Genomic DNA, 25,776 nt, shown 5'->3' with positions numbered 1-25,776 from the left:
TTATGACTGTACTTTAAAATTCAAAGTGTTTATTTTAAATGGCACCTGAAACAACTTTCTTTGTTCCATTTCCACTGTGTGGACAAACACCAACACACTGTTTTCTATTACAAGAAACAGCATTTATTGAAAATGGCACCTGAATTATTACATTTTTTTCTATATTCAGAATTGGAAATAAATTGCATTATCTCTGAAACTGCTGTATAGACTAGTAGTTTAAAGTAAATGTTTTTCAATAAGGACAATATCACAGTCTAGCTCAAAAATTTTCCAATGCAATCCCACAAGAAATGCATAGTTAAAAAGTAGGCTGTTTTAATCAATTTGCATTTGACCTGAGTTCAAAAGAACACTCACTCTCCACAAATATAAAGAAAACAAAGGGAATTCATCTGAGAGATGAAGAATAACTTGATCAAGGTTCTTCAAAAACTTGATTTTTTCTTCTCCATAGTCTGAGCTTGAAATGTTACTTTCTTCTGTCTCATTTTGAAGAAGTTGTTCCAGAATCATGCACAAAAGAAAAATATTCTCATACTGGGAGATGTCATACACAGACTGGACCTGGGAATAAAGAAAAATTAGTACATAAGTAGAGTGTGAAAACATTTCTGCAACCTAACATCTCAGATGACAGTTTAAGGAATACTGTTAAAATTTGCAGTATTATTTATATAATCAGTACACCTATATATTCTGTATGATTACTTTTAAAAAATGTTTTCCTTTTTGTGGTAACAGTCAAACAATTAAGACTGCATCACACTAACAAACAAAAAGTCAACATAATATCCTCTTCATGAGAGAGCTTGCTTTACCTAATTATCCACAGGCTGTGACATACCATAATGATGTACAGAAAAACAACTACAATAACAGCTTTGTTTGGTTTGGGCATATAATTAGAACTGGTGGATTTCTGAGAAATAAAATTACAAGCTAAAAAGAATTTTTTACTCCTAAATATAGACACTCATCTATTCAAGTGACACCTCCAAAAAGCAAATTAAAAGTCCGAAATCTCAATATCAATAGAAAATGCACAAGCCAGTTGTAAGCCACTTAAAGCGGAATATTCAGTTTGTCAAATAAGATAGAACAAGGACACTGATAAAGTTAAAAATTTTTTAGAACTTTTACAGCTTTATCCAATATAAATTTACCTGTCCTATATCTAGAAACTGGAAATTTACACAGAAGCTTTCTGTACATAGGAAATAACTGGCAAGATACAAACTTAAACCTGGAAGAATTGTCTCTCTGAAATGAAATTTTGTGTCCTTAACAGCAAAATCTATCAATAATATGAGATGACCTTGCTCTGAAAAAGGCTGCAATTACAGTAGGTAGATGATCAGAAATGAAAGGTAAAATCATAGCTGCTAAAAATTAATTATATATTTTAGAAAATAGACCAATAGCTCTGGCAAATCTAAAGAACTGTTTAGACCTGTGGTACAAAGCCAGATGGGTCATGGCTTCAACATGGGTCTATGAAAACACATCAAATCATTTTCCTCAGTCTAGATTACATACTGTAAGACTTTCCAAAGTGTAAAATCTATTATACAGTCTTTGGTTTCACAAAAAAATATAAGGTTTTTTTTGATTCCAAGAATTTGATTGAATCAAATAAGAAAAAGACAGCACTTTACCTTCTCCAGCTAAAACTGAGGAAGATGTTGGCTCATAGATTGCTCATTTTGCTTTCTGAGATGGCAGTTATTAAGCCTAAAATGTGTGTTAAAGCACTCTGGGGTAATGGTTTTCAGGTAGCTTCCCACCTCAGAGACAAAATGAAGACACCACAGTCATCCTGTTGCAAAGCCTCAATGTAGCAAAAGATTTTTGCTGAGTTTTCTAGAAATATTGAAATATAGATTCATTACCAAAACATATCCCTAGCCTTGCATACTCCTATTCTGTCTCTCTGGACCCCGGTAAGAAAAATGTACAGTTCAGAAGCTGCTGCTAAGAATTCAGTATTGACATTCTTATCAGAACAGACAGCAAAAAATGGAAATGTATTACATTATCTAATAAAAGTACAGTAAGTATTTGCATATTTCTAAAGTTCAGTTCTTATCAAACTGCCTCAACTGGGAAAACCTCCTTCCAAATCAAAGGTAATATGACAGCCCTTTTCTTCAAATATCCAACTCTAGGACAATCATGACTTTATACTTTTGTTTTAGATTGTTTTGACTGTTAATTAATAGCGAGGAGCTAAATATATTTACTTTGCTTATTAGACTAAACTACAGCTTTCAAAGTTGTGAAAGTAGGTGTTATTAATGATTTACTGAATTTCTAGGAAATGATTTTAATGCCTTACAAAGTCTGCTCCTAAGACTTTCAGTGTAGGGGTCATCTGACCAAACACAGGCACCAACAAGCTGAGATAGTTATCCCTTGTTCCTGTTTCAGAAGATGGAGGGAAGCAAGGGGTGGCCCACAGTTGTTTGAATGTAGGTATCTATTGCCCTATATGCCCCAGGGTAGCAGCTGTAAGCCAGGAGGAGTACCTTAGGTGTGCTATTAGATGCCTGAGTTTTTGCAACTGAGTAGTTCCCAGGGTCCTTCAGTGTGTAATTCATCCCACTCCAAACTAGAACCACAGATATACCATGTCCTGGAAGTCTTTACAGTGATAAAGTGTGACTGTACCCAGAAGAAAATGACTATGTGGAAACATAAATAGAAATTCTATGCTCTTAGTTCCTGTAATTTGGAAATTAGATGTACAACATTAAAAGCAAAATTTCTTTGTTTGACTCTCAAGTGCTAGCCTTAAAAATTCATTCCTTTTACATGAGTAATCAATATAAAATGTTTTAGAAAGGCAAATTATGTCACTTCACCTACTCCAATAACCTCAGGCTCTTCCAAGCAGTTAAGCAATTGTGTTACTTTCAGTGGGTCTTAAAAGGTGCAACTAATTGCAGCTTAGTAAACTATCTGATTATAGATAATAGAATCCACAAGTTAACTAATTAGCTTCCTCTACAAATACAACTGCATTAAAAGAAAATTGCTTTAATCATACAGAACTGCCATTGAAGAGAAAGGGTAAGTATGATAGCAAGGAGAAAGTATTTTTTGAGATAATCATTTTTCTGGACACAAATGCACTTTGAAATATTACATTATATAACTAAGGGGGAAAAAAAATCAGTCTAACATTTTCTGGCTCAAGGTGTATTATTAACCTTTTCAATCCATTTAATAATCTGAACAAAATTATCTGTGTCTCTATTTGTTTTGCTAGGTGTCTTCTGTAGCACTGATTGATGCAACTACTACCAGTACAAATTCATGCTGCATAATTGATAAAGGGATGCCTTTATTGCTCCCTAATGGTGCAGAGTCAGATAATAGGCCTATTAATCTTGCCCACCAATGTGTGTGAGTGGGTAGCTGTGCAGGTACGTGCACACACCAGAAAGTTCAGAGGGTCCATCTATAAAGCAAGTCTCGTATATATATATATACACATATATATGCTGCTCTTACAGAATATATTAATTCTAATTTTAAGTAACTATAACACTAGCTCTGTTTTTCAGAATCAATTTTAAGATAATCAGACAGGTAAGCAATATGGATTTTGGACACTATACTTCATGCGATCAGTCCTCATCAATGTATATAAACAAACATTTTAGAGTCAAATAATTTTAAAAATATTATTTTTATAAAATTGAGCTTTATGTAAGATGAAAACAAGGGTTACAAGGATCTCCTAGCTCGATCCAATGATCTGCTAATCAAAATTAATTGTGTTCACATCACCAAGTTCAGAATGCAAGTATCAAAATGTTTGGTTGAAATTAATTCTTCAAGTTTCTTCTACATTACATGGTGGCCACCTGGAAATGGACACCTATTTACTATATAATTTAAAAAAAGGGGAGAAGTTCTCTTACCTGTCTTCATTATCACAGTCAGTACTAATATGTTAAAAGAAACTGCTGTGTTCCAGGTCCCTGGCCCTTTATTATAGCTCCTCTTTGCAAAACAACAGATCAGGGGGCCCCTGATCAAATTCCAAGCTGCTGCTGTCTTACTGGACAGATCTGGAGTCTTAGTAAACAGATTAGGAAACAGTTTCCTAATTGTACTTAGAATATTTTTGTTTTCTTGTTTTAATGTTTTATGCGCATTTATTTCATTTATTCAAATGCCATTAGTAACAGCAATATAAAGTAACAAAAGAAATTGAAGGAATTCTCTACAAGTCTTAAGCCATATCACCAGCCACAAGTCCTATTTCCAATGATGCAGTCTGTTGGGCCTGGGATTTTCCCATGAAGAAGAGTGATGATACTTTCTGAGTAGAGGCTAGTAAGTTTTACGCCGTTTACATCTCAAAGTATGTACAGAACAGAGACAATACAGGTGCAAACAAAAATTAGATGAAAGAGAGTATGTTCATGGCAACTGCTTCCATGCAGCTCAGATGCTTATGGAGAAGTGTCAGCAACACCTGCATGCTCTCTGGAATATAGGAGGAATTGTACTAACTTGGGAAAACTTCTTTTTTTTTTGTTTAGAACAGAAGATTTAAATACTGAAAATTCTGACAAAATGAAAACAACTAAATTTAATTTTGAAGCACCATTATGTTTGATTAGAGACAAAAAGCTTCCCTCCTTTTCTAACTCTATAATTAACTAACATCTATTTATGCTTTTTAAGTCCCATGGCAATATCAAGTTGAAATATATGTTTCACCGTAGTTCTACACAACAAAATCCTACATAAAACACTGACATACCAATATAAACTTTAATCAAACTGGAAAGAAAAGTGTTTAGAAAGTCATAAAATTGACACTTCTAGATAGTTATTTTAGCAGAAAAGTATTTTGCCCAGATTTTCACAGTCCATCATATCCTTAGAGTTTTGCTTCTTGTAATTTTTACCTTGCAAGTTTTGCCTCTTCCATTTCTTGGCAAACCTCTACTATTCACCAGGTATATAACTTTTCATCCTAGCAAAGTGTCTTTTTATGTTTCAAGAAATTCTAAGTAAAATTTCACTGGAACATCAAGTAGAAAAAGGTAGCATTTCTCCTCTTTTACATCCGTATTTTTCAGAGAAGCAAAAAGGGTAGACCAAAATACACAATAAGAACTGCTACAGCTTGGCTAGTTTTGCCTTCCAGTGGAAGCACAGGCAGCAGGAATTGCAGCAGCATCAGCTCCTGGGCTGTGACTACTTAGTTAAGGAACATGAAGGATAGAACAGAACTAAATCTGCCATCAAGCCATTTCCAGGAAAAATCCCCCATGGCCTGTCTGTCCCCTCCTCTGGCAAGAAAATATAGCCAAAGCTCCTAGAACTTTTCCAGAGAAGGTAGAAATAAAGGGTATACATTTCTCTTGACATAGCTTATACCAATGAACACCATCTCAGCAAACAGCCCCAATGCCCCTTACTTCCTTGCAGGAAACTACTAAAGGCAAGTACACATGTGGACTGAATTCTGGGCAAGAAAATTAAAATTCATGGGCCAGGAGGGCACAGAGCAATTGGAAGCTGATGTCCCACATGAACACGGGAGTTACCCAAACCACTTGAAAATATTTGAAGAGGAGCAAGCCTGATAGAAAATCTCTGAGCTTGATTTACATGTTTCTAGAGACATACAGTCCTGGGTGTGCTGTTTAGGAGACAATTATCCCAAGTCTTCTTTTTGTTGTTTCACTTTATTTGCTGCCTTGTCTTTCTGTTAAGAGGAGATGATCTATGTGGAACTAACAGGAAGGTGACTGAGACTAAACAAAAAGAAAGTGACATACTAAATGCAGTCACTGATGCTCACCTAAATTAAAAACTTATTTCTGTGCTCACCATGCCTGCATATGAGAGGGAGACTGAAATGGTTTTCTGTATTTTAACACTACAGTTCTAATGAGTATATAATTATAATTACAAGTTCCTAAATGGAACAATTTTTGACAGCATCACCTTCTAAGAAAAATGTTTCTAAATCAGCATAATGAAAAACAAGAAAAAGTGACTGACTGGAAACTCTATCAACAAATGGTCACCATTTGGTAAATTTTGTGTTTATGAAGGGAATGCTGAAAACCTATGTTTTCAGTAGAATCAAGACTGTTTTACTCTACTCATCCAGTCTAGGTCAGAGGTTAATGGAAATATGCTTCAAGAATCACTGAATTGTTTCCTCAAGTCAATACATTCTCATTTTATGAATAAAGAAGATTAATTCTCATAGGGAATTGTGTTGATCCTTCAGTTTTCCTTTGAGAAATCCCTATCCAGGTTACTTATTGCTGTGTTCAAGTGCTAAATACAAGAGAAACATTTTTCAGTTAAGACCATTTGGAGAGTAGGCATTTTATTTCAAAACAAGACAGAAATCATCTTAAGTGGATGGTCTGCAAACCTGTAAATAAAACCTGCAAACCTGATCATTAAAATTTACAAACCCAACAATATCCACAGTATATGAAATCACGGTAGGATAAAAGAGATTATCTATAATTGCTGTTTAGTGTTTAAATAACATGCAGATATGCATCTCTAAAATATTTAAGGCAGGCATGCATGAAAGTCTTTATTAAAAATATTTTTGTTCTGTTTCTAGTACTACTGTGTTAAGATGAAGGGTAATACCAAATTGTCATGATGCAGGGTTCAGTTTTTAGCTGATTAGCATGTCACTTTAGGAGCTTTTTGTTTTGTGATTTGAAATGCCTATTTCTTGAACAATCCTCCCAATAATCATAATCCTCATAACCATGTCAATTATTCACTTGCCAAGTAAATTCAAACCAGTAGATGAACTCTTTCAGTATCTCAAGCAAAATTAATATAATGTGAAATTCCTTATTTAAATTCATACTCTCATAGCCCAAATTTTCAAAATATTTTTCATCTTTTATTCCATAGGTTCTGAAATTCTATTTCTGTCTTTACTCATGCTGAATATCAGTTTATTCTCAAGTAGATTCCTCAGTTTAAACTATTCTGCTTGCAGATCAAGATCAGATGTGACTGCAGAAAGGGTCAAGGAATTATCAACATTTGTAACAGTTAAATTCCAGAGGAGAGATCATCAGCTAAACTCTTAGAACAATTTAATCTACAGCATGTGCAGTGACCAGTCCTGAGTAAGATAGTGCCAACAGCACTTTAGAATCCTGGATAGCCTCATGCTAGAGAGGTTTCAGAAGCAACAGAAAGAATCTTGCAAAAATAGTATCTGTCCAGACATAATTATTAGGCATACCCTGGAAAATACTTTTGAAAGAATTTAAAGTGTTTATTCTCTGCTGCCTCCCAAGAGAAAGATATTTATATCCCTGAGGCATCTATGCATTGTGCCTCTTCCACACATCACTTAGCAGGGTCATCTGTTACTAGCCCTTAGTGTGACATACAGAATTACAAGAAATTCCCAAGACATCTTAAGCAATATTATTCTTATCTAGTAATACAATTTCCACAACATAGTGTAAAAAATTAAATATGCCAGCAGCAGAGCACTGACGTTTCCATTCTGGAGTAAGAATCACAATTGCCTTGCAAGTAACACAACACAGACACAGAAAGCTTTAAAACCCAAATTTTAATCCCCTTTATCCAATGAAAGAAAGCTAAAATATAAGTCAAAGCTATCTCATTTGGAAAGAACAGCCAAAAAGTATGAATCTGTGAACCTTCTTAGGATAATGGGAACTTATAAAAACATTTTATTCCAATCTGCAAGGCATATACTTCAAATCTGACTTCTCACGTATGTTATTTTTGAAATTTATTCTAAAATTGTAAAAATTAATACTTCACAAATTGCAGTATGGGAAATATATTGGTTTGATTTTGGTTTTGTATTTCTTTTTCAGAAAAGAAACTGCAATAAAGACTGTGAATATATCTTGTTATTGTGTGGGTCCTTCCAAATCAAATGGGCTACTTAAGAATATTTCTAACTTGAAAATAAAATTATAGGATGTAAAGTCCCTATCAGGAGAAAGCAATCAACAAAAAAATCTAATGAAATTTTTCAGTTATGAACTTCAGTATTAGAGAAAGGGCATTTTTGTGGTTTGTGGAGGACTTGCCTACTTACAAGTGTAAGAGTACTACATGAAATAACCATATTTGAAATAACAGACACTGTTTGTTGACATAAGAAAATAAATACTCATCCTGTGAGAAATGTTGTAAGTACAGCAAAGCCAGTGCTCTAAGCAGGTCTTGAAAAGAAACATATATATGACATTTTTAAAAGTAAAAGGACATTAAGGTAATAAGATTAAGTTTTGAATAATAGCAATAATAAAAATTCCTCCATTAATTAAAATCACATCAGAAAGCAATGGATTGCTGAAAAATACGGCTACATTAGTTTCAAAAGATTTGATAGTTTACCTATATTAGAAAATGCAAAAGAAGCTCTGAAAATAAATAGCAATCACTTTGCTTTAGTGACTCTAGCACTGGGCAGGCGACCCTGACAGTAATGCAAGATACACATTTATTTGCACTGAATCATAATTCATTAATTTTTGAAAAGAAGTTTTTCAACCTGTTTTTCATCTCATAAGGCTTTTTTTTCCTAAAAGCATGATAACTTTGCCTCACATAGAGCTTGACTTCCTAAAATTATCTCTTCCAATGCTAGGAATGGAAAGAACCAACTGAACACAGCAAGTGGCAGATGGTTGGTCCAAGGACAAACCAAGGCAGAAGGCTGTCATGGCACGTGCCCTTGAATTGCTTGCCACAGGACACCCTGAAAGCTGAAAGCTTGTATGGGGTGAAAGAAAAGTAAACAGTTGTATGACAGTGAAATCCACAGATACATATAATCAATCAATCAATCAATCAATCAATCAATCAATCACTCTTCACCTGGAATAGTACAAATAGATGGATACTGGGAGAGTATTTTTGAAAACATCTCCAAATTCTTTTCAACATTTGCTAAGCACAGTGAAAGGCACAATGGCCACTCCCATGTTTTTCTGTCTTTCAGTTTAATTTTCTGCCCCACTCTCTACCTGAAGTAAGTTACTTCAGAGAAGAAAATCTTCCCTTTTTACTTTGCAGCTCTAAAAGCTTACAACCAGTAGCTCTACCTGCATCACCCTTCATTTTCAGTGAGATCAGTCCTTGCTCCAAAGCCAGAGACAATCCACCACTCCAGGTTCAAAATCATAAAGAAAAACAGCCCATACATAAGCAAACCTAGGTGGTTTTGGACTAACTGCGAACAAAAGCAAACCTAGGTGGTTTTGGACTAACTGCGAACAAATGTGTGTTTGATGCTTGTATTTATCTGCTGCAGAAGAAAACAGAAAATCCAGGAAAAACCAAGACAAAACAAAACACTTAAGCAGCAAGAGGAGTCATTCTAGGCATTGCCCTGTGTGAGGAAAAAGACAAGCATGGCTGGAACATAAGCTTAATGTTTGTAAGAAAAAGAAGTTTACATCTGCTTTCTGAATCCCTTTCCTACGAGGAATCTAAGTCTCTGTATAATTTGAATAGATAAAAAATGATACTGCTAAAGAAGACAGGTTTCTTTCTCATTATGTAGTTATTTTTCATCTTCCATAATTAGAGGCTTAATATTCTATAACTGTTCAAGGCAATATTTAACTTAATATTAAACCAAACTTTGATTTAGGTAGAAATGTTTTAGCTATTTATCTTTCCTTTTGTTTTAGAAAAAATCTTGTATTTATTGTATAGATAAAAAATCTTCAGGAAAGTGTTTATATTTCACATATATATGTTTCCTCAAACTATTCTCCTCAATGGATTAATAGATATAATAGATATATACTAAAATATAGATACAACTGAAACAAGACAACAATGGTTTATCAACAATGGTTTAAGTGATTCTACCATCTGTCTTAAACACCCATATTCCACTACAATTATGTCAACAGATCACATAAAAATCTCTGAATTTTCAAAGAATACCACGAGAGTCTTCCAAGCTTTAACTGTAAAACTCAAGAGACATGGGAAATATGGAAGACTCGAGATAAAATTTTATAAACATTTGACAGGGTGGACAAGCAGTGCTATTTTTCTTATTTATTGTATTTAAAACTATATGGAATATGTATGTAGAATAAATCTTGAGTGGGTTAATCAATTTTAACAACATGAAAATATTGCTTATACCACTTAAAGATGTGAGAAATTAGAGATTCAATGTATTTAATTAAAAATCAAATAAAATATAAAATGTCATGAAATCATGAGAACACCACACTGTATCTAAAAGTTTGCATACATGCATCAAAACTTAATTTGGAAGAAATTAGACCTTTTGACGAAAAACATAACAAAATGGAAAATGGAACAGATTGCTATCTACAATCTTTTTAGGCTTTACAGAAACCAGATGGGTATGACTGTAAGCAAATATGGTTTTGCTTTCACATTTTACTTTTCCTTTAATTATCTGGTAGACTCTTCTGGAAAGATCCAAACAGAGAAGTTGTCTAGACAACTTTACTTTTTAGAATTTGTTTGTTTGTTTGTTTGTTTCAGCTGCTTAGCAGCACAGTAGTGTAAAAAGACAGGTTTTTAAGAGCTCCAGAGCAGCAGTTTAGAACATGTGAGTGTCACGATGTTGGAAAGCAGTGATATGCAGTGCAAGATTGGCCTTCTAAAGTTCAGCATGCCAGCAGTAAGTCTAAAGACAGTTACACTTAGAAAGATCCTTTTGAAACTGAAAATCTTCTGTAACTTGTGTGAAAATTATAGCATCCTGACAGAACACAAAATAGCAGAGTAAACTTGAAACTGATTAAATTCTAAATTGGCCGTAAGAAGCCAACTAGTTTTTCTAGCTTTGAAGATGAAAATATAATAAATACACAGGAATGATTATCTACAGGAAAATGCTTATAATTCTAAAATTTATGATATCAGGTGAAACAAATAATGAAAGAATTATTGAAGAAAGTTCCGTGCTCTGAGTTCTACTACATAGTGAAATTACTAAGTTATACCAAGTCCAAGGGCTTCCTTTTCATAGAACTGGAATAGTTTGACTCCCGTTCAAAGTAGTCTGGGGAAAGTTGTCTGCTGTGCAAGTAAGAGGTTCTACATGGCCAACCTGTCACCTGGATGATTCTGTAAATCTCAAATATGTTGGCTGACAAAGGTACAACTGGCCTTGACTAAAGGAAAATATCTTAAAGAGCGCAGAGTCAAGCCAAAATTTGGATGTACAACACCACTATTTTCAGCGAGCACAGTGTTCATAGCAGGCCTCATTCCTTGTGCTAGAAAGATTCTATCAAGAAAGGAATCTGGGCATGGAAGGGCTTGAAATGACCTAGAGGAAAGCAAAAAAAAATTCAGGAAGATTTACATGGAAAGAGAAGCATGTGATTTTTTGCTCTGGTATAATTTCTTATGCCAAAGCTTCAAAACAGTAAGACTAACTAGAATTGAAAAGTAGTGGGGAACTACAGATTTTTTTGTTCTTCACAGAACCTGTTTGAAGGATAATGTGCTGAGATTGAATTGGATACATTAGAGCTCAATACCCTAGCAAAAATACAGATGATTTTATCAAATGGCTTTGCTAAGACATATTTTTAAGGGAAAAAAAGCTAAAAATGAGCAGAAAAGCACTCTTTTGCACTGAGTCACCCAAAAGGAAGCTATTACAACCAAACTACAGAAATATTATAGAAGTTTAAAGCAATTAAATTTGAATCAGAAGCATTAATTCTGGAAAAAATCACAACCAGAGGAAAACCAACCCAACTGGCGCTCAAAGTACATTCAAAGTCTAAAAGGATCTGAACGAAGCCCACTGGAACAACACCTCACTGGAGAAACCTAGAAGACAGTGTTTTAGGTAAATGAATTAGGTGTCTGGTGGATTTGTTACAGAAAGCTGACATAAATTTACCAGTAGGGGCCCTTATGGGACCCTGATAACAGTGAGTAAGCTAAAGTTTCCAGAAACACACTGTCATTCATGTGAATGTGGTATGACAACTGCATAAAAGAAATGTCATAGTACTGAAGAAAACCAGAATAACACTAGAGAGTAACATAAACAATGGCAGCAAAAGAACAGCATGTCAGGGATGCCACTGGAAGTCAAGAACATACTTGCAATTGTTGGAACTGAATTTTAGAATGACTTGGGTTGGAAGGGACCTTAAATATAACCAAGTTCTAGTTATTTGTAAAAAAAAAGGAGTTGAAATCCATCTTTCAGATAAGGCTGTGATTTCCTCCGATGGCCTGAACCAATGATGATATTACATGAATTGCATATGAAAACTCTCCTGCCTTCCTTAGCAGCTACAAACTGCTCTGCCATTCCTTTCTGTGCTGTACTCCCATCACCATCCTTTCGGCTTTTCTCTATTTTTTCCATCCCCTATCTCTAGAAAATAGAAGACAAATGTCCCACTGGCATGGCCATGAATCTGGGCCATGTCTCTGATTTTGAAATCTGGACAATATACAATTTTTTTAAAATTTGAACTTCCCACAAAAACATGGTTTGGGGGGAAAAATTGAAAAGTGGAAAATAAGCAAATCTTCAGCCTGAAGAAAAAGATACAAATCTCTTTACATTCACAGCCTGAAGAAAAAGATACAAATCTCTTTACATTCACTACAAAACCATGGATGGACTGGACTAGCAAAATAATTAGCACTATGTAAAACTCTGCAAGCTGCTTCTATGGAAAGCTGAGTTTTAAAATGCAATTAGGATATGATATTTACCTGAACAATTTCAAGGCTTAATAGAGTTTCAAGAAGGTTACAGAAGACAGTCCATAATCCTCACCACCATTAAGACAGCACATGACCTTTTGTGTAAAACAAAAAATAGCATCAGTCTACCACAATTAAGATAATATACATTCAGTAAATATTCTCAGAGAGAACTCTGGTCTTTCTGCAGTTGCCAGGACCCTTGTCAGGTTTTACTGTGCATCAGAATGCAATGTTAGATATGCATGGTATTTATTAAAAAATTGGCCTGAAAAGATTAGAAAAATTTTACCATTTCAGAGGATGACTAGCCTTTCAAAAAGACAGCTAAGCTTCAGTTTGGGTTTTTTTAATTAAATGATCTGTAACAAGAAATAAAGCATGTTCTTAACTGTGGACCAGATGGAAGAATTCAAGATACCTCTAGTTATTTTACATACTACATTATTTACAATCAGGTAATAATTACCAGTAAGCAATACATACAAGAATTTAGCAAAGCTTTTTAAGTGCCTTTTGGAATACAATTCTTTCCTCTTTGCTGTAAATTTAATGCAATTAAACAAAATTGCTTAATTTATCAAACAAGACTTAAATCACTGTGAAAGATATTAAAAGATCATATTAACGAGTCATAATAAACACACAGGCCACCTAGCTCTTCAAAATTATTTCAGATGACTGCAGGAATACATTAACAAAAACATGACAGAAAATCATTAGACACTGACTCATTTAAAGAGGAGAGAACAAAAATAAATCCTATCAGAATTGAGGTACATAGATCATGTTTGCTATGCTGTAGCTATCTAGCAAATTTCTAGTTTTTAGACGGTCTGGACTCTCGGGCATAGCACTAGTAGTATTACAGATGAGTGAAAAACATCAACTGCAATATAAAGAAACCCTCCTATTTTAATGCTCAAACTTCTTTTATATAAAAAAAGTCACTATTCTTGTACTTTTGTGGAGAATATATATGCACAGGGAAAACTTCTGGGATAATATAGCAACTTGCAGAGTGAACAACTAAGAAAGAGAATACTGCTACATTTTTATGGCTCTAAGGTAGCCATGCAATTAATTCCTTCAAGATTCCCTGATGACAGCAAATTAGCCAATAGGGAGCTGATGCTCTGACTGTTTCTGCTACTGAATTTAACTCATTTAATTTGAATTAAGGTTCTTCTACGCCATATGGACACATAGTCATTTATTTAGTAAAGCTTTTAAGCTTTCCAGTTTGAAATGTAAAAATTTCTCATTTGGTTTTGTCCCAGTTCCATCTCTCTTCCTTAATACTCTGTATTTTATATTCCCTATTGGAGAGGGACGAGATAGGATTATCACCATATAGAACTATAGCTCATTAAATGTTCTTTTTGGCTCTCGATCCTCTAGAAAAGAAGAATTTAAACACTTTTACTTTCTTCACCCTAAAGGGTTAATTAGGCTCCTTCCACCTACTGCTCCCTCGGTGGGATCTTAGTCTAGTGTTCAGCAAGGTCAACATTCAACCATTACTACTCTGTCTGTTACTTTACTTTCCCATGAAACTTTCTCAACTGCTATATTCTCTTTCCAGAATAAAATATGACCTATGATTTGTTCCAAACACTTTGGCCCTCAAGTGACACAGGATTTAGCAACAAGAAGAAAATACATTTTGGGGGTTTTTTTCCCAACCCAATATTTGAATGTCTGAGATTCTATCAGAGTTATCAACTCAAATACTCATGTGCAGATGAAGGAACTTAGTATCTTCATTTTAATTCCACTATCTTTTAGGAAAGAAAAAAAAAGGCAAAAATCTTAGCTGAAGAACCTTCCCATTTATAGGAACTTGCACTGGTTTTTAGGATCAGAAGAAAACTTAACCTGTTGTGAAAGATCTTAATGAGCATCATTCTTGAAAGGGGCAAAGTTAACAGCAGTTCCAGGTGACAATATGAAAAATGAAACAGAACCACTTCTGGCTGTGATAATACAAATGTACACACAAAGATATAGAGTAAATGCAATTCTTAAAATAAGGGATTATAGTGAAAATTGGAAAAAGTAATAAATAATAAAAGGAATATATTAAGCCTCTTGGATTGACTGCAATCTGAGAGTAGGTATCTTATAAAACTTTTCTTGAATTAGGCTGTCATGTGGGTGATGTTAACACCATTATTTAGATGGACCCAAATCTAGCTGTATGTGTGGGACAGTGAAGAAGTATAGCCCCACTAAGTATGATGCACAGAAGTGGATTCCTCTGAAAAGTAACTCTCATTAAGGCAAGGGATCTTAATATGGCTCTAAAATCTTTAGTGAAAAGAAATACCTGATCTACTCTATCATTTGAAAGAATGAATTACCTGCAGGTAGATGACCATAGGGAAATGCATTTTTCTAGGTAAGTACAGAGACTTGAACTTGAAGGTACTCCTTATGAAAACTGTACAACACCTTGCTTGACAGGGAATATCAACACAACCACTGCTGTCTATAACATCCATATGAAGAATGAATAAACTTTGGAGGAAAAACTCTTGAAGACATTACAAAAGCATTGGTCTGCCCATTGAGGGAGTTTAGGCAGAACTTTAAATTTGCATAAGTACCTTAATAACTAGCTAGAGAAGGTGATGATGCAAATCAGTGCAACCTCTTCCCAATTCCAATGTCATGCTTCTGGTCTTTTGCTTAGAATTTAACTTTTATTCACATTTATATTCCACTTGTTCCCATGCACCCACAGAAATATCAACAAGCCTCCTTCACCCAAATGAAATGAAAAGTATATCAACCTATGTTGATTTTTTTGGTTTTGGCTGGTTGGTTGGTTTGGGGTTTTTTGTTGGTTTTGCTTTGTTTTCGTTTAATTTATCTATTAATTACACAGGTTGAAACTGGAGATTTTTATGACATTCCCAGATTTAAAATAGCCTTGTAAATAGAGAGATATTCTGGCCAACATCTGGTGAAAAAGGAAGCATTCTAGACATGGATGTACAGTGATGTTATGATCAAATCAGAATGAATGGTAGGCTCAAAGGCCTCAGGAATCAACCTGGGAAATAACACATAGGCTCATCCCAGAAGCATACAGAATATACACACGCTGAACAGTACAATGCCCCCTCATGACTTTCATCAGGATGACAACTAATTTTCTAGAAGGATTTGTGTTGCTTCTCCTATGCTCTCACTTTGTAAACATCTGAAAAAAGGAAGGAGGCAGAATCCCATGCTTGTGGGAAGTCAGAGTTTACAAAAGGAAGTCAGTTGTGTCATCAAGAGGAGCATAGCAAGTCTGAAGACATGGGAGCTTCGAAATACTACCAAATCCCCAAGCCAGCTGGTCTAGCCTGAGGTTGTCTGAAGGAATTCAAGCATTCCAAAGGTAGCTCTTCTGATATACCACAATCTTGATATAGTAATAATGAAGTGATGCCAGACATAGCATATGCATCTCCTGCTGGTGCTGAAACAGGAAACTGAAGATCTTCTTCTGGATAAAGTCAATGCCTTTTGCTGCCTTTCTTTGGTTTCACTGGAGGTGAATGACAGAGCTGCTACTAACAGCAAAATTGTGCAAAGCTTCACGAATTTTTTTTCCTTAACACTGAATAAAGGTAGTAGAGCCTGAAAAGTCAGCTTTCTGCCTTCACTCATCAGTTGGAAATCATTATTGTTTGGGACAAACATTTTTCACAGCTCTGTTTGAACATTAAGTTCATACTGCCTGACTTAAGACACTGCCTTTTTGTCAAGAAAAAGTGCAGCAAAAAAGGTGAACTATATTTGGCGATTAGCAGGACTGTAAGAATTGGGAGATTCAGACAATAGAACATTCTTCTTAAACCAATGTTTTCTCATCACATTTGTACCAAAAAAAGAAAAAAAGCTTAACAGATCAGGTGGGTAATCCACATGCATTGCTTCTTTCAAAGGTGGGAGACTATTGTGATGATAGAAATGATCTGATCATCCCATCCTTGCCAATGGGTACCCCATTCTCCCTCTGAAAAACCAAAACATTCTTGGAAACACCCAGAAACACCAATTCACCAATTTAAAAAAAAAAAAAAAAATTCCAGTTTTTTAATTCTTTAGTATGTTTAGGACTCCTTTTTTTTTTTTAATTGCAGCATCCTCTGTTTCTGAGAACAAGATATACGTTAGAATCTCAGTACTTTCAGTATTTACTCTTCTAATTCAGCCTTTAGGATCCATTAGATGTGGATCCTCAGAGAAGGAGGATCACAAAGTATTGGCTGAAAATTCTGCCTTAGAGAGAAGCACATCTGCAGTGATATCAACAGCCAAAAGGTGGCTGTTATCAACAGATAAGAGGTGAATTAGGAAGAAAGATTACAGAGAATTAGCTGACAAGAATTTTTATGGAATATGCACACAGAGAACGTAGCTCTTGTGCAGGATCTGAAGATCAGGAAAGAAAATATACTAGACATTATCTTTGAACAATGGTGTCTCTTTCTCAGATGCAGGGATTTTTCTTACCTTCAAATTTCAATTTAGTTCTTGCACAATGATAAAGGGCAGGGAAAGATACTCAGTTTCTCTTCTTTGTATCATACGCTGGTTTATATACGTCTGCTATTACTCTCACTTGTTTGCTCTTTAAGTCATAATCTCTTGTTCTCTCAAAATCAAGGATTTTACAAGTCTCTAAATATGTTGTGTTTATCCAAAACTCTCTCTAGTCTGTTATGTAGTTTCTGAGAGGACATTATCACATGACCAATTTTGCTGCCACTCATCATTTATATCTTTACTTGTTTCTCTTACAATCTTAATAAATATTTCAGAACAGTTGCTTTGCATTGAAACAATAGCTATAACCCTATTTTCTGCACTCAGTTAATGGCATTAAAGAACTAGCTCTTGAGGGTTAAACAAAATAATCATTCATTACATTAATGAATAAAAATTACAGTAACCACAATCTTCAAAATTTAAATTTACAATAGCTAGCACCACCTTGCTACCTTAATTGATTTAAGAATAATGACAAAATACTTGGAGTGGTTTTTAATTTGCTGTTCTTGCATGCAGTATGATTTATTTTAGGATTTAAAACTGTGCTTAATTGCACAAGTGACGGCAATATGTGCAACAAGTTTTTATTAATATCACTGCCTGTCATGCTTCATATTGAAAACAATCTACATTGGCTCACCTATAAATTGAACTTGCAACACAGGCCTACTTCACACTAAGTAGCACATTAGTATTCTACACAGACTGTAATTGCCCTTCTACTGCTTTTATAATACTCGTGTTTTGAAATGCTCTCCTTGCATTTATATTAAAAGCATTTGAAAAGACAGTCATTGAGTGGTGGGAATAATTTTGTAGGAACACAGGAACATTTTTTAGATTGATTTTGAATTTGTACATGTCTGAAAGTATTTCTTTGCTATTTGTTTTCAAAGAGAAGTTAACTATTTCATGTACAGTGATTACTCCAGTAACTGCAGTATTCACTGCAGAGACAATCAAGCTCAAAATTGTTTTAGAAAGATATAGCATGACAGTAACATGATTAGAGCATACTGACACAGATGATTAAGAGACTCATGCAAATTCATAATCTGTTTTAAGAATGAATCCTGGATGTTAACATGGTTCGAAGGCAAATGAAAGAGGAGAAAATGCAATACAAATACAAATGACCTGTAAGAAAATTAGCATAACACAATACTTAAGGATAGTTTTGGTAAGAAACTCTGGGATAGTAAGATTGGGTGTCCTGGTTTAGAATGTATTCTCCAATTTAGTGCTCCCACTGGAACCATACTGCCGCTTACTCCCCCTCCACCCCTCCCCTTTGGAGGGCTGGAGTGGAGAACTGGAGGCACAAATGCTAAACACCATGGTTAAAGAGAAGAGCAATTAACTGGAAATAGCAAGGAGATAAGAAAAGGAACAGTAACACCACCAATACTAATGACAGAGTGGACAAGAAAGAGGGGAATGATTCACACAAAAACATCACCACATAACTGCTCCCTCCCCACACCATGGCCATAGGAAGAAACCCCTTTCTCCTCAGAAGAGACGCCCTTCCTCTTGCCCCGGCAATGACGTGAGGTGGTATAGAATAGCCTCCTACTCCTGGCCGTGCCCTCTCCTGGCTCCTGTAAAAATTAATCCTGTCATGGCTGGGATCAGGACACTGAGAAAATGTAATGTGTCTAACAGGAGACATCTGCTGCTAACCCTTTCATGTTGTCCAAGTGCTGTGGAAGGCGACACAATGACACAAGTGTTTTTCCTGTTTATTCCCAGACTGGTTTTACTGCTCTTATTTATCAAATGTGTATGTTATGTAAGTGGTACGTCAAGTGGTATGGTAAAGAATATAGCAAGCTGTGAAGAACAGCACAATCTGTTAGTCTAAGTCAGCAAGTAGGCTGTACAAATCTATCTCTTTGCAAAAAAGTAATTCTTTGTAAGAAAATGAGACATCAGGAGCACTTTTAGGTACTGATTTCATTTAAAGGACATATACAAATGTCCTACCCATTTCCAACTTGAAATAAATGGTTTAGGTGCTTCACTATGGAAAGTACTTAGGGTTTGCAAACTGCAATACTGCAAGTGAGATGGACAGATAAATGAAATCTAAGATGCACACTTTTCTTTAACTAACAGTACAAAGAATACCTGTTGGGGTTTTTAAATCAGGACAAAAATATGAATATTAACTAAAAATTAAATACAGTTTAGCTTCCAAAAGTAGTCAATCAAAAGTATGAAGTTCTAAAACTAGAAAAATCAACAGTCTTAATGCAAACTGTATAGTGAAATAGTAGGAAAAAATTATTAGTAACCCAAAGCTGACAGAGTTGCAAAAAGATTTGAGAAAGACAGCAAAAACTGGCTGACAGCAAAAAGCCAAGCAATGTCAGTGACTCACAAGTCCACTTTGAGCAGTGCACCCTAACTAGGAAGACACAAATACTGCTCAGTCTCAAATATTATGTACAAGCAGGCCCACAAATTAAGCACCAGAAACAGTTAGGTGGTAAGAAATCAGTTACTTTTAGAATTTACAACAGACAGAGCTTGGCTGTGTATTATGTGTAGCATCTCCTTAAGTTTGTGACACATGTTATTGTTTCCATTTTTGTGTGTGTATCAGACTGCAGAAGGCTGAAATTTTACACAGTCCATAGAATAAAAAAAAAAAAAAAGTAAAAAAACCCCCACCTTTCTTACTTAGAAATCAATTCACAAAGGCTTTCTTTTTGCTGTACCCATATCTTATGACATAACCTTCCTAATTTGAAATTAATATCCATTCATTGATATTTCTACAGCACAACTGCCCTTGAAGGGTTGGTAAGAATAGGTAAAACCAAACTAAATGAACAAATTCAGATTTTTCTGAACAAATATTTTTACTTAAATTCTTACTGCAAAGAAACACATAAACAAACCAGAGAAGTAATTTTGCCTCTATTAAAAAAGAATTCCAAGTTCTTAATGAAAGAAAGAATCATAAAATATCTGAAAATATTAAATCATATTTATGAAGTTTTTATATAGCCTGACTTTTAAGTCAAGAAAGGACCAAACAGACCACACTGCTTGATCTGAAAGTTCCCAGAAAGTGAATTTAATTGTCTTTCAGAAATATACTTAACTTTATCCTAAAGATGACAAACTACAGAAGTCACTGTTTTTCCATGTAAGTTGCTGGTACAACAGCTGAATTTTCCAAGTACCAACATTGGAAATGGAAAAGTATGCTCATGTAAAAGGAACTTATAAAAAGAAAATGTGAAAGCACTGATAAAACATTAAATAACCTATATGTAGGAAGTAGAACAGGTGGCAATGAATGGAACTGAAGGTAGGGTAAATATTGTCATGCAAGTAATTGATGAGAGAAGCTAAAAGGCTCATAGAATATCATTAAATGCTAGAGTAAAAAACCCTGTCCCACTGAACAACCAAACAAATAAAACAATCACAAAACAGAAAAATCAAACCAAATAAAAAAAGCCCCAAAACAAACCCCCCCACAAAAAAAAACCCAAAAGAAAGAACTTTAAAAGATGTTAGGAGTAAAAGTAAAGCCACAGATAAAAAAAAAGATACCTTACTAAAGGTAAGTAGGAAAGTAAGTAGTTATGGAAAAAATCCAAACCAGAAATAGTCCAGAATGGTTTCTGCACTCCAATCCTGAAGTGGAAGAAGAACAAGATATTGCTATTCCATATGATAGTGTGGATGGAACTAAAAAAATGTGGATATGAAAAATCATCTGCAACAACCCAAGACTTCATTAGGAGATCCTCTCAAATTCCTCCCAGAGCACCTTTGCAGTATTTCTCACAATGAATATATGTCAAAATCCATAACAGAACATCAACTTTGTATATTAATTCTAGTTTAACTGCTTGGAAGATCTGTTTCAACAGAATAATGCAATTGCCAAAAAGGCAGTGGGGCCTGTTTGCTAGGGAATTTCCTTTATTCTAGGACAGTTTTGAATTGACTGAACACAATTCTGGCTCCATCTTCACTGAATGTTACGAAAATACAAATTTTCTGGTGTAAAAAGTGTTATGTTCAATACAAACATAGCATTTCATGGTTTGGACTGCAAATAAAGAATATCAAAGGAAGCAGACCTTTCTTCAACCCCAGAAAGTTCTTGGCACTAACAGATATTTGATTAAATTACAAAAACATATTTTTACTTCTACATAGTTAATTAATTTTAGAATAGCATGAAGAAATTGAAAAATAAAATTTATTATTATGGCTAATCATTTCAGGGACCATAATTGTTTCTCAAACAGTATTTGTAAGATGCCAATTTATTTTAAGTATCACAGTTCACTGCTTATGCTCCTGGATACAATTGGCAACTAATATAACCCATCTATGTTTTATTTATTAGCTTAGCAGACAGATGTGCACTTACTGAATTTCACACTAATTGCTAATATTTCCCTATAGCAACAAAGCCTTGAAGGCCTTGTTAGAAATATGTCAACGAAGAGTGGAGGTCTGTTTCTAAGTTTGTTTTTTATATGCAAATGCTTTTACACTTAAATATTCAGACCTTGGGGGAAAAAAATCTTTTACCAATGATAGAAACAATTACGATTGGATGAGAGAATTGTCCATTGCTGCTCCTGCAGACCCTCAATATAGCGTAAGGGCAAGTAAATCAATATGCCTCAATTTCAACATAATTAAATCCATAAAAAATCCACAGGCTGCACTGTCAACTTAGTTTCATAACTATACCAATAGCTTCAAAATTTCTGAAATTCTTTGTATTTCACATGATGCATTTGACTGAAAATCCTGTGTCTTTGAAATTCCTACTGGAGAAACAGGTTCCTTAGGAATAAGTTGGTATCTTACTCTTGGCTTTAGAATTTTTTATTACTTTTTTAAAGTCTTCTTTGAAATTTGGAACTGAACATAGGGAGGTAATTTAAAAGTAAGATATTACTGATAAAATGGCTACAGGCATGTTATCTTTGTCAGTGAAATTCCAGAAGTCTGTCTCCTGCTGAGTCAATGAAAAAAAAAATTGGTACCTTGTGCACAGATTGCAACAAAATTTGCCATATTTATTTTATTCCAATTCCCGTATGTGCAGAAATTCATTGGGAGCCATCACTTCTGCACACATGAACTGCACACAGTTGCTCACAGAGAACTGAAATCTGCAAATGGATACTGATTAAGGTGGAAGAATAAAGTCACACTCTTTCCTAACATTGAACTGCTTATTTGAAGAAATAGCGGTCATGAGGAATACATCTTTAAAGACAATACAACCAGCAAAAAAATTGAGATTTTTGGCTGGAGAGGTGGTGGTGCTACCACTATGTACATTTAAAAGCAATGTTACAGGCTGCTATTCTGCATGTATAGAATTTCTCATAATTGCAACAGTCACAGTAAAGTGTCTAAAGCTGCAAGCAGAGATATTTAAAATGCCCTGCACTGGCTCCTCTGCCTTCACTTTTCAGGCAGGAGAATCAATCAGGAAGCAGCTTGGGATGACGAAAGCTGTGCCAGGGTGCCAAGTCAGCAAATGATCCTTTGGCTCTATAGGCAGAACAGCTGCTCTCTGGCTTGGCAGCAGCTCTCCAGGGTGCTGTCCCTCGGGACCAGAGACTGATGTGCTACCAGGGGCGCATGGAAAAGCAGAAGACCTCCCAGTTACTTCCCCTGCCACAGAAAGAACAGCTTTGCCATGGCAACTGTGCTATGAACTCTTCTATGTTTAGTACATCTTATTTTGGATATATCTTTCTGGGGTTTGGGTTAAAACCAAAAAATTTCTTCCCCATTCCAACAGTGTTAAGAATCAATAAGACTGCATTGCTGGAGCAATCTCAAATACTCTTTTCTTTGTATTCTGGTAGCCCCTCAAAATCTCTACTTAATATTTTCTTTGAATATCTTACACTGCAATTTAAAACTGTTCAAACAAGAGCAGTAAGAGAAGGAAAACGTGGATGGCATGAAAACAATCATAAAGTAGTACAGATATCTTACACTACTAAAATTTCTCTTTAAACCAGACATTTGTGTTTGATACTGAATACATATTATTGTAATTGATGCTTTCGTACAGGAATCATAACAAAAGTGGAGGATACAAAGTTTGAAAATGCAGTTAGAATACTTCAGGTTTGCTAAATGTAGTAAACTTTGTGAATGAGGTGACAGAGGAGAGAATTGTGTTTCAGAGCATCAGGCAGAAGAGACAACCAGGGCAGACATCACTGACAAGTACAGGTAGCATTAGGTAAGAGTTTGTTCCATAAACAACAAGAAATTATGAAGACATGCCTTACATAGAGCCATAATAAAAATCTGTGATACAAATTAAGGGCTATATGAAGAAGAAGAAGCAAGAATTATAAATCACTAGGAAGGATTTACAGAATCCTTCTATATAGAAGGATTCTATATAAATTCTAAATAGAAGAAAAAAGAAATTCCATAATACTTACATGAAAGAATTCTCAATTCTTGTCTTAAATATTATTAATTCTAAATTAATTCTATTATTTCAAGAGTACCCAAACTCAGGAGATACATAATGTTAGCACAGTATAAATGCAAAAATTTAATATCATTTGACTGTAAAATGGAGTCCTCTAGTGCTTGCAACAGGCTCTGGATCTGGTCTTTAAATTTTGAATTCAGTAGTGTTCAGAATTACTATTGGACCGTGAGTTCTAGGAAAGATTTAGTTTCCCGTAGATGGATTTCTTCCTCAAACAAATATTTTAATAAATAGATAATATATAGCAAAACAAAACAGTATTTAGTCAGTACTACTTATTTGAGTTGGTTCAACATAAACCTGGTTGGACAATTGCTTACAGTTCATTAATAATTTCTCTAACTTACTATACAATTATATTTTATATATTGCCCTATATAACTTTATGCAGCTGTAATACTATTTCAACATATTCTATCAATCTTGCTTAGGGATTTTTCTTGGGTTTTGCTTTTTTTTTTTTTAATTAGCTGTTACTTAATTTTAGGCAATAAAATTCAGATAGAGAAAGCCAAAACTCATAGGGTATTATTAAAGAATGACGCAAATAATAATTGTAAATGATAAGCAGAATCAATAACAGCTTTCAGATTTGATGTATTCAGCATCTGGAAAAGTCTGTGTAGAAAGGTGTTTGGACTAAATGACTTCTTCTGACCTCAGAATCCATGAATCAATATTATAATTTAACTTTCAAATGAATTTAAAATATTTTGCAAGGAAGTTAAAAAGTAGGTCCAAAAATTGAAATGTATGCTAAAATACATTTTGAAGAACAGCTCTTATAATAAATAGACATATTCAAACATGAGAAAAAAGGTTCTTGAGTATTATTTTGTCATTAGCAGAAAACAACCCAGAACAGATGAAATTCTTTGAAATGCTATTCAACTGAACTCAGCTGTAATCTACTCATTACTCAGATCCTTATGTGTAACTGTGCACAACTCTCTAAGGTCTTGATCAGTGGTGCAGGCCAGTCTTCAGCTACTTTTTTCCCCTCCAGTTTCCAAGCCCTCTCTTAAGATTACTACTTCCTCCATCTTTAGAGATAAATTATATTATACACAGGTGTTACAGTGAATACTGAATATTAGCAGGGACATCAGAAGTAATCTGTCTGAGAAACACAGAATTCACAGGACTCCAAATATGAATTCCCCAAAAGGCTTCCTCTGATGCAAACCAGTCACTTTTGTGCAAAAATTATCTGTTTAACATGCCTGCCAGGACACATCTAATCTACATCCTGAATTTTTATTACTGCCTGAAGAAGAAGTTTTAACCTCCTGCAATTTGAAATCCCGACTGTGGGATGTGTTAGTAGTATTCTAATATGAGTCAAATATTGTAAATTTTCTGTAAAGCATCTTTCCTGACCTACTAGCATTAATTATTACACCCTTATTATACCAATCTCCCCAAAACTAGCATTCACACTCTTAGTTAGAACAGCACTTCAATTTCTTCTAAAACTCAGAAGCAAGGGAACTCTGCAGTGTAGTTCTGCCTCCTTTCCCTCCACTTTATGAGAATTTTTCCCATAATTATTAATGTTAATATATAAATAGGCATTTAAGAGCTCAGATATATGGCTGAAAGGGTGCTGAAGTGTTTAATTCCACCCCTCACTCTGAAATAGATTCCTGTATACTTATGGCACCTCCAAAAGATGCTCATCATGAATGTATTTCAGTATTTCAGTAAGTTTGACATCTAACCTTAATCACCAAGTACATTTCTTCTTGTTCACACCAGTACACAAAAGGATTACTCCTTGTATAACAACTTTTCATGTTCTGGGGGGCAATTACAACTTCTCTTCCCCCTCAATCCTCTCTTTTTCCAGATTATTTTATGGAAACTAACATTTTGTCAATGATATCTCTAAACACATCAAACATGCACACAAAGAATCCCATGAAGATTACTTACAAAAAATGGAAATGCCCTATTCG

General features: G+C 34.7%; 1 protein-coding gene across 1 annotated transcript in view; it reads right to left on the bottom strand.

The window, feature by feature from the left end:
• Positions 1 to 318: 318 nt before the first annotated feature.
• Positions 319 to 25,776, bottom strand: part of MEI4 (meiotic double-stranded break formation protein 4) — a gene marked incomplete at both ends in the record, with an annotated part of 70,000 nt that continues 44,542 nt past the window's right edge. Inside the window, one exon of the mRNA XM_084202610.1 lies at positions 319 to 567. Within this exon, the coding sequence (XP_084058736.1) occupies positions 319 to 567 (249 nt within the window). The remainder of the gene's footprint in view (positions 568 to 25,776) is intronic.

Source organism: Fringilla coelebs, assembly GCF_963513975.1.
Source record: "Fringilla coelebs genome assembly, chromosome: 3".
In the NCBI taxonomy this organism is placed as follows: Eukaryota; Metazoa; Chordata; class Aves; order Passeriformes; family Fringillidae; genus Fringilla; species Fringilla coelebs.
This window is presented reverse-complemented; position numbering and strand designations above follow the sequence as displayed.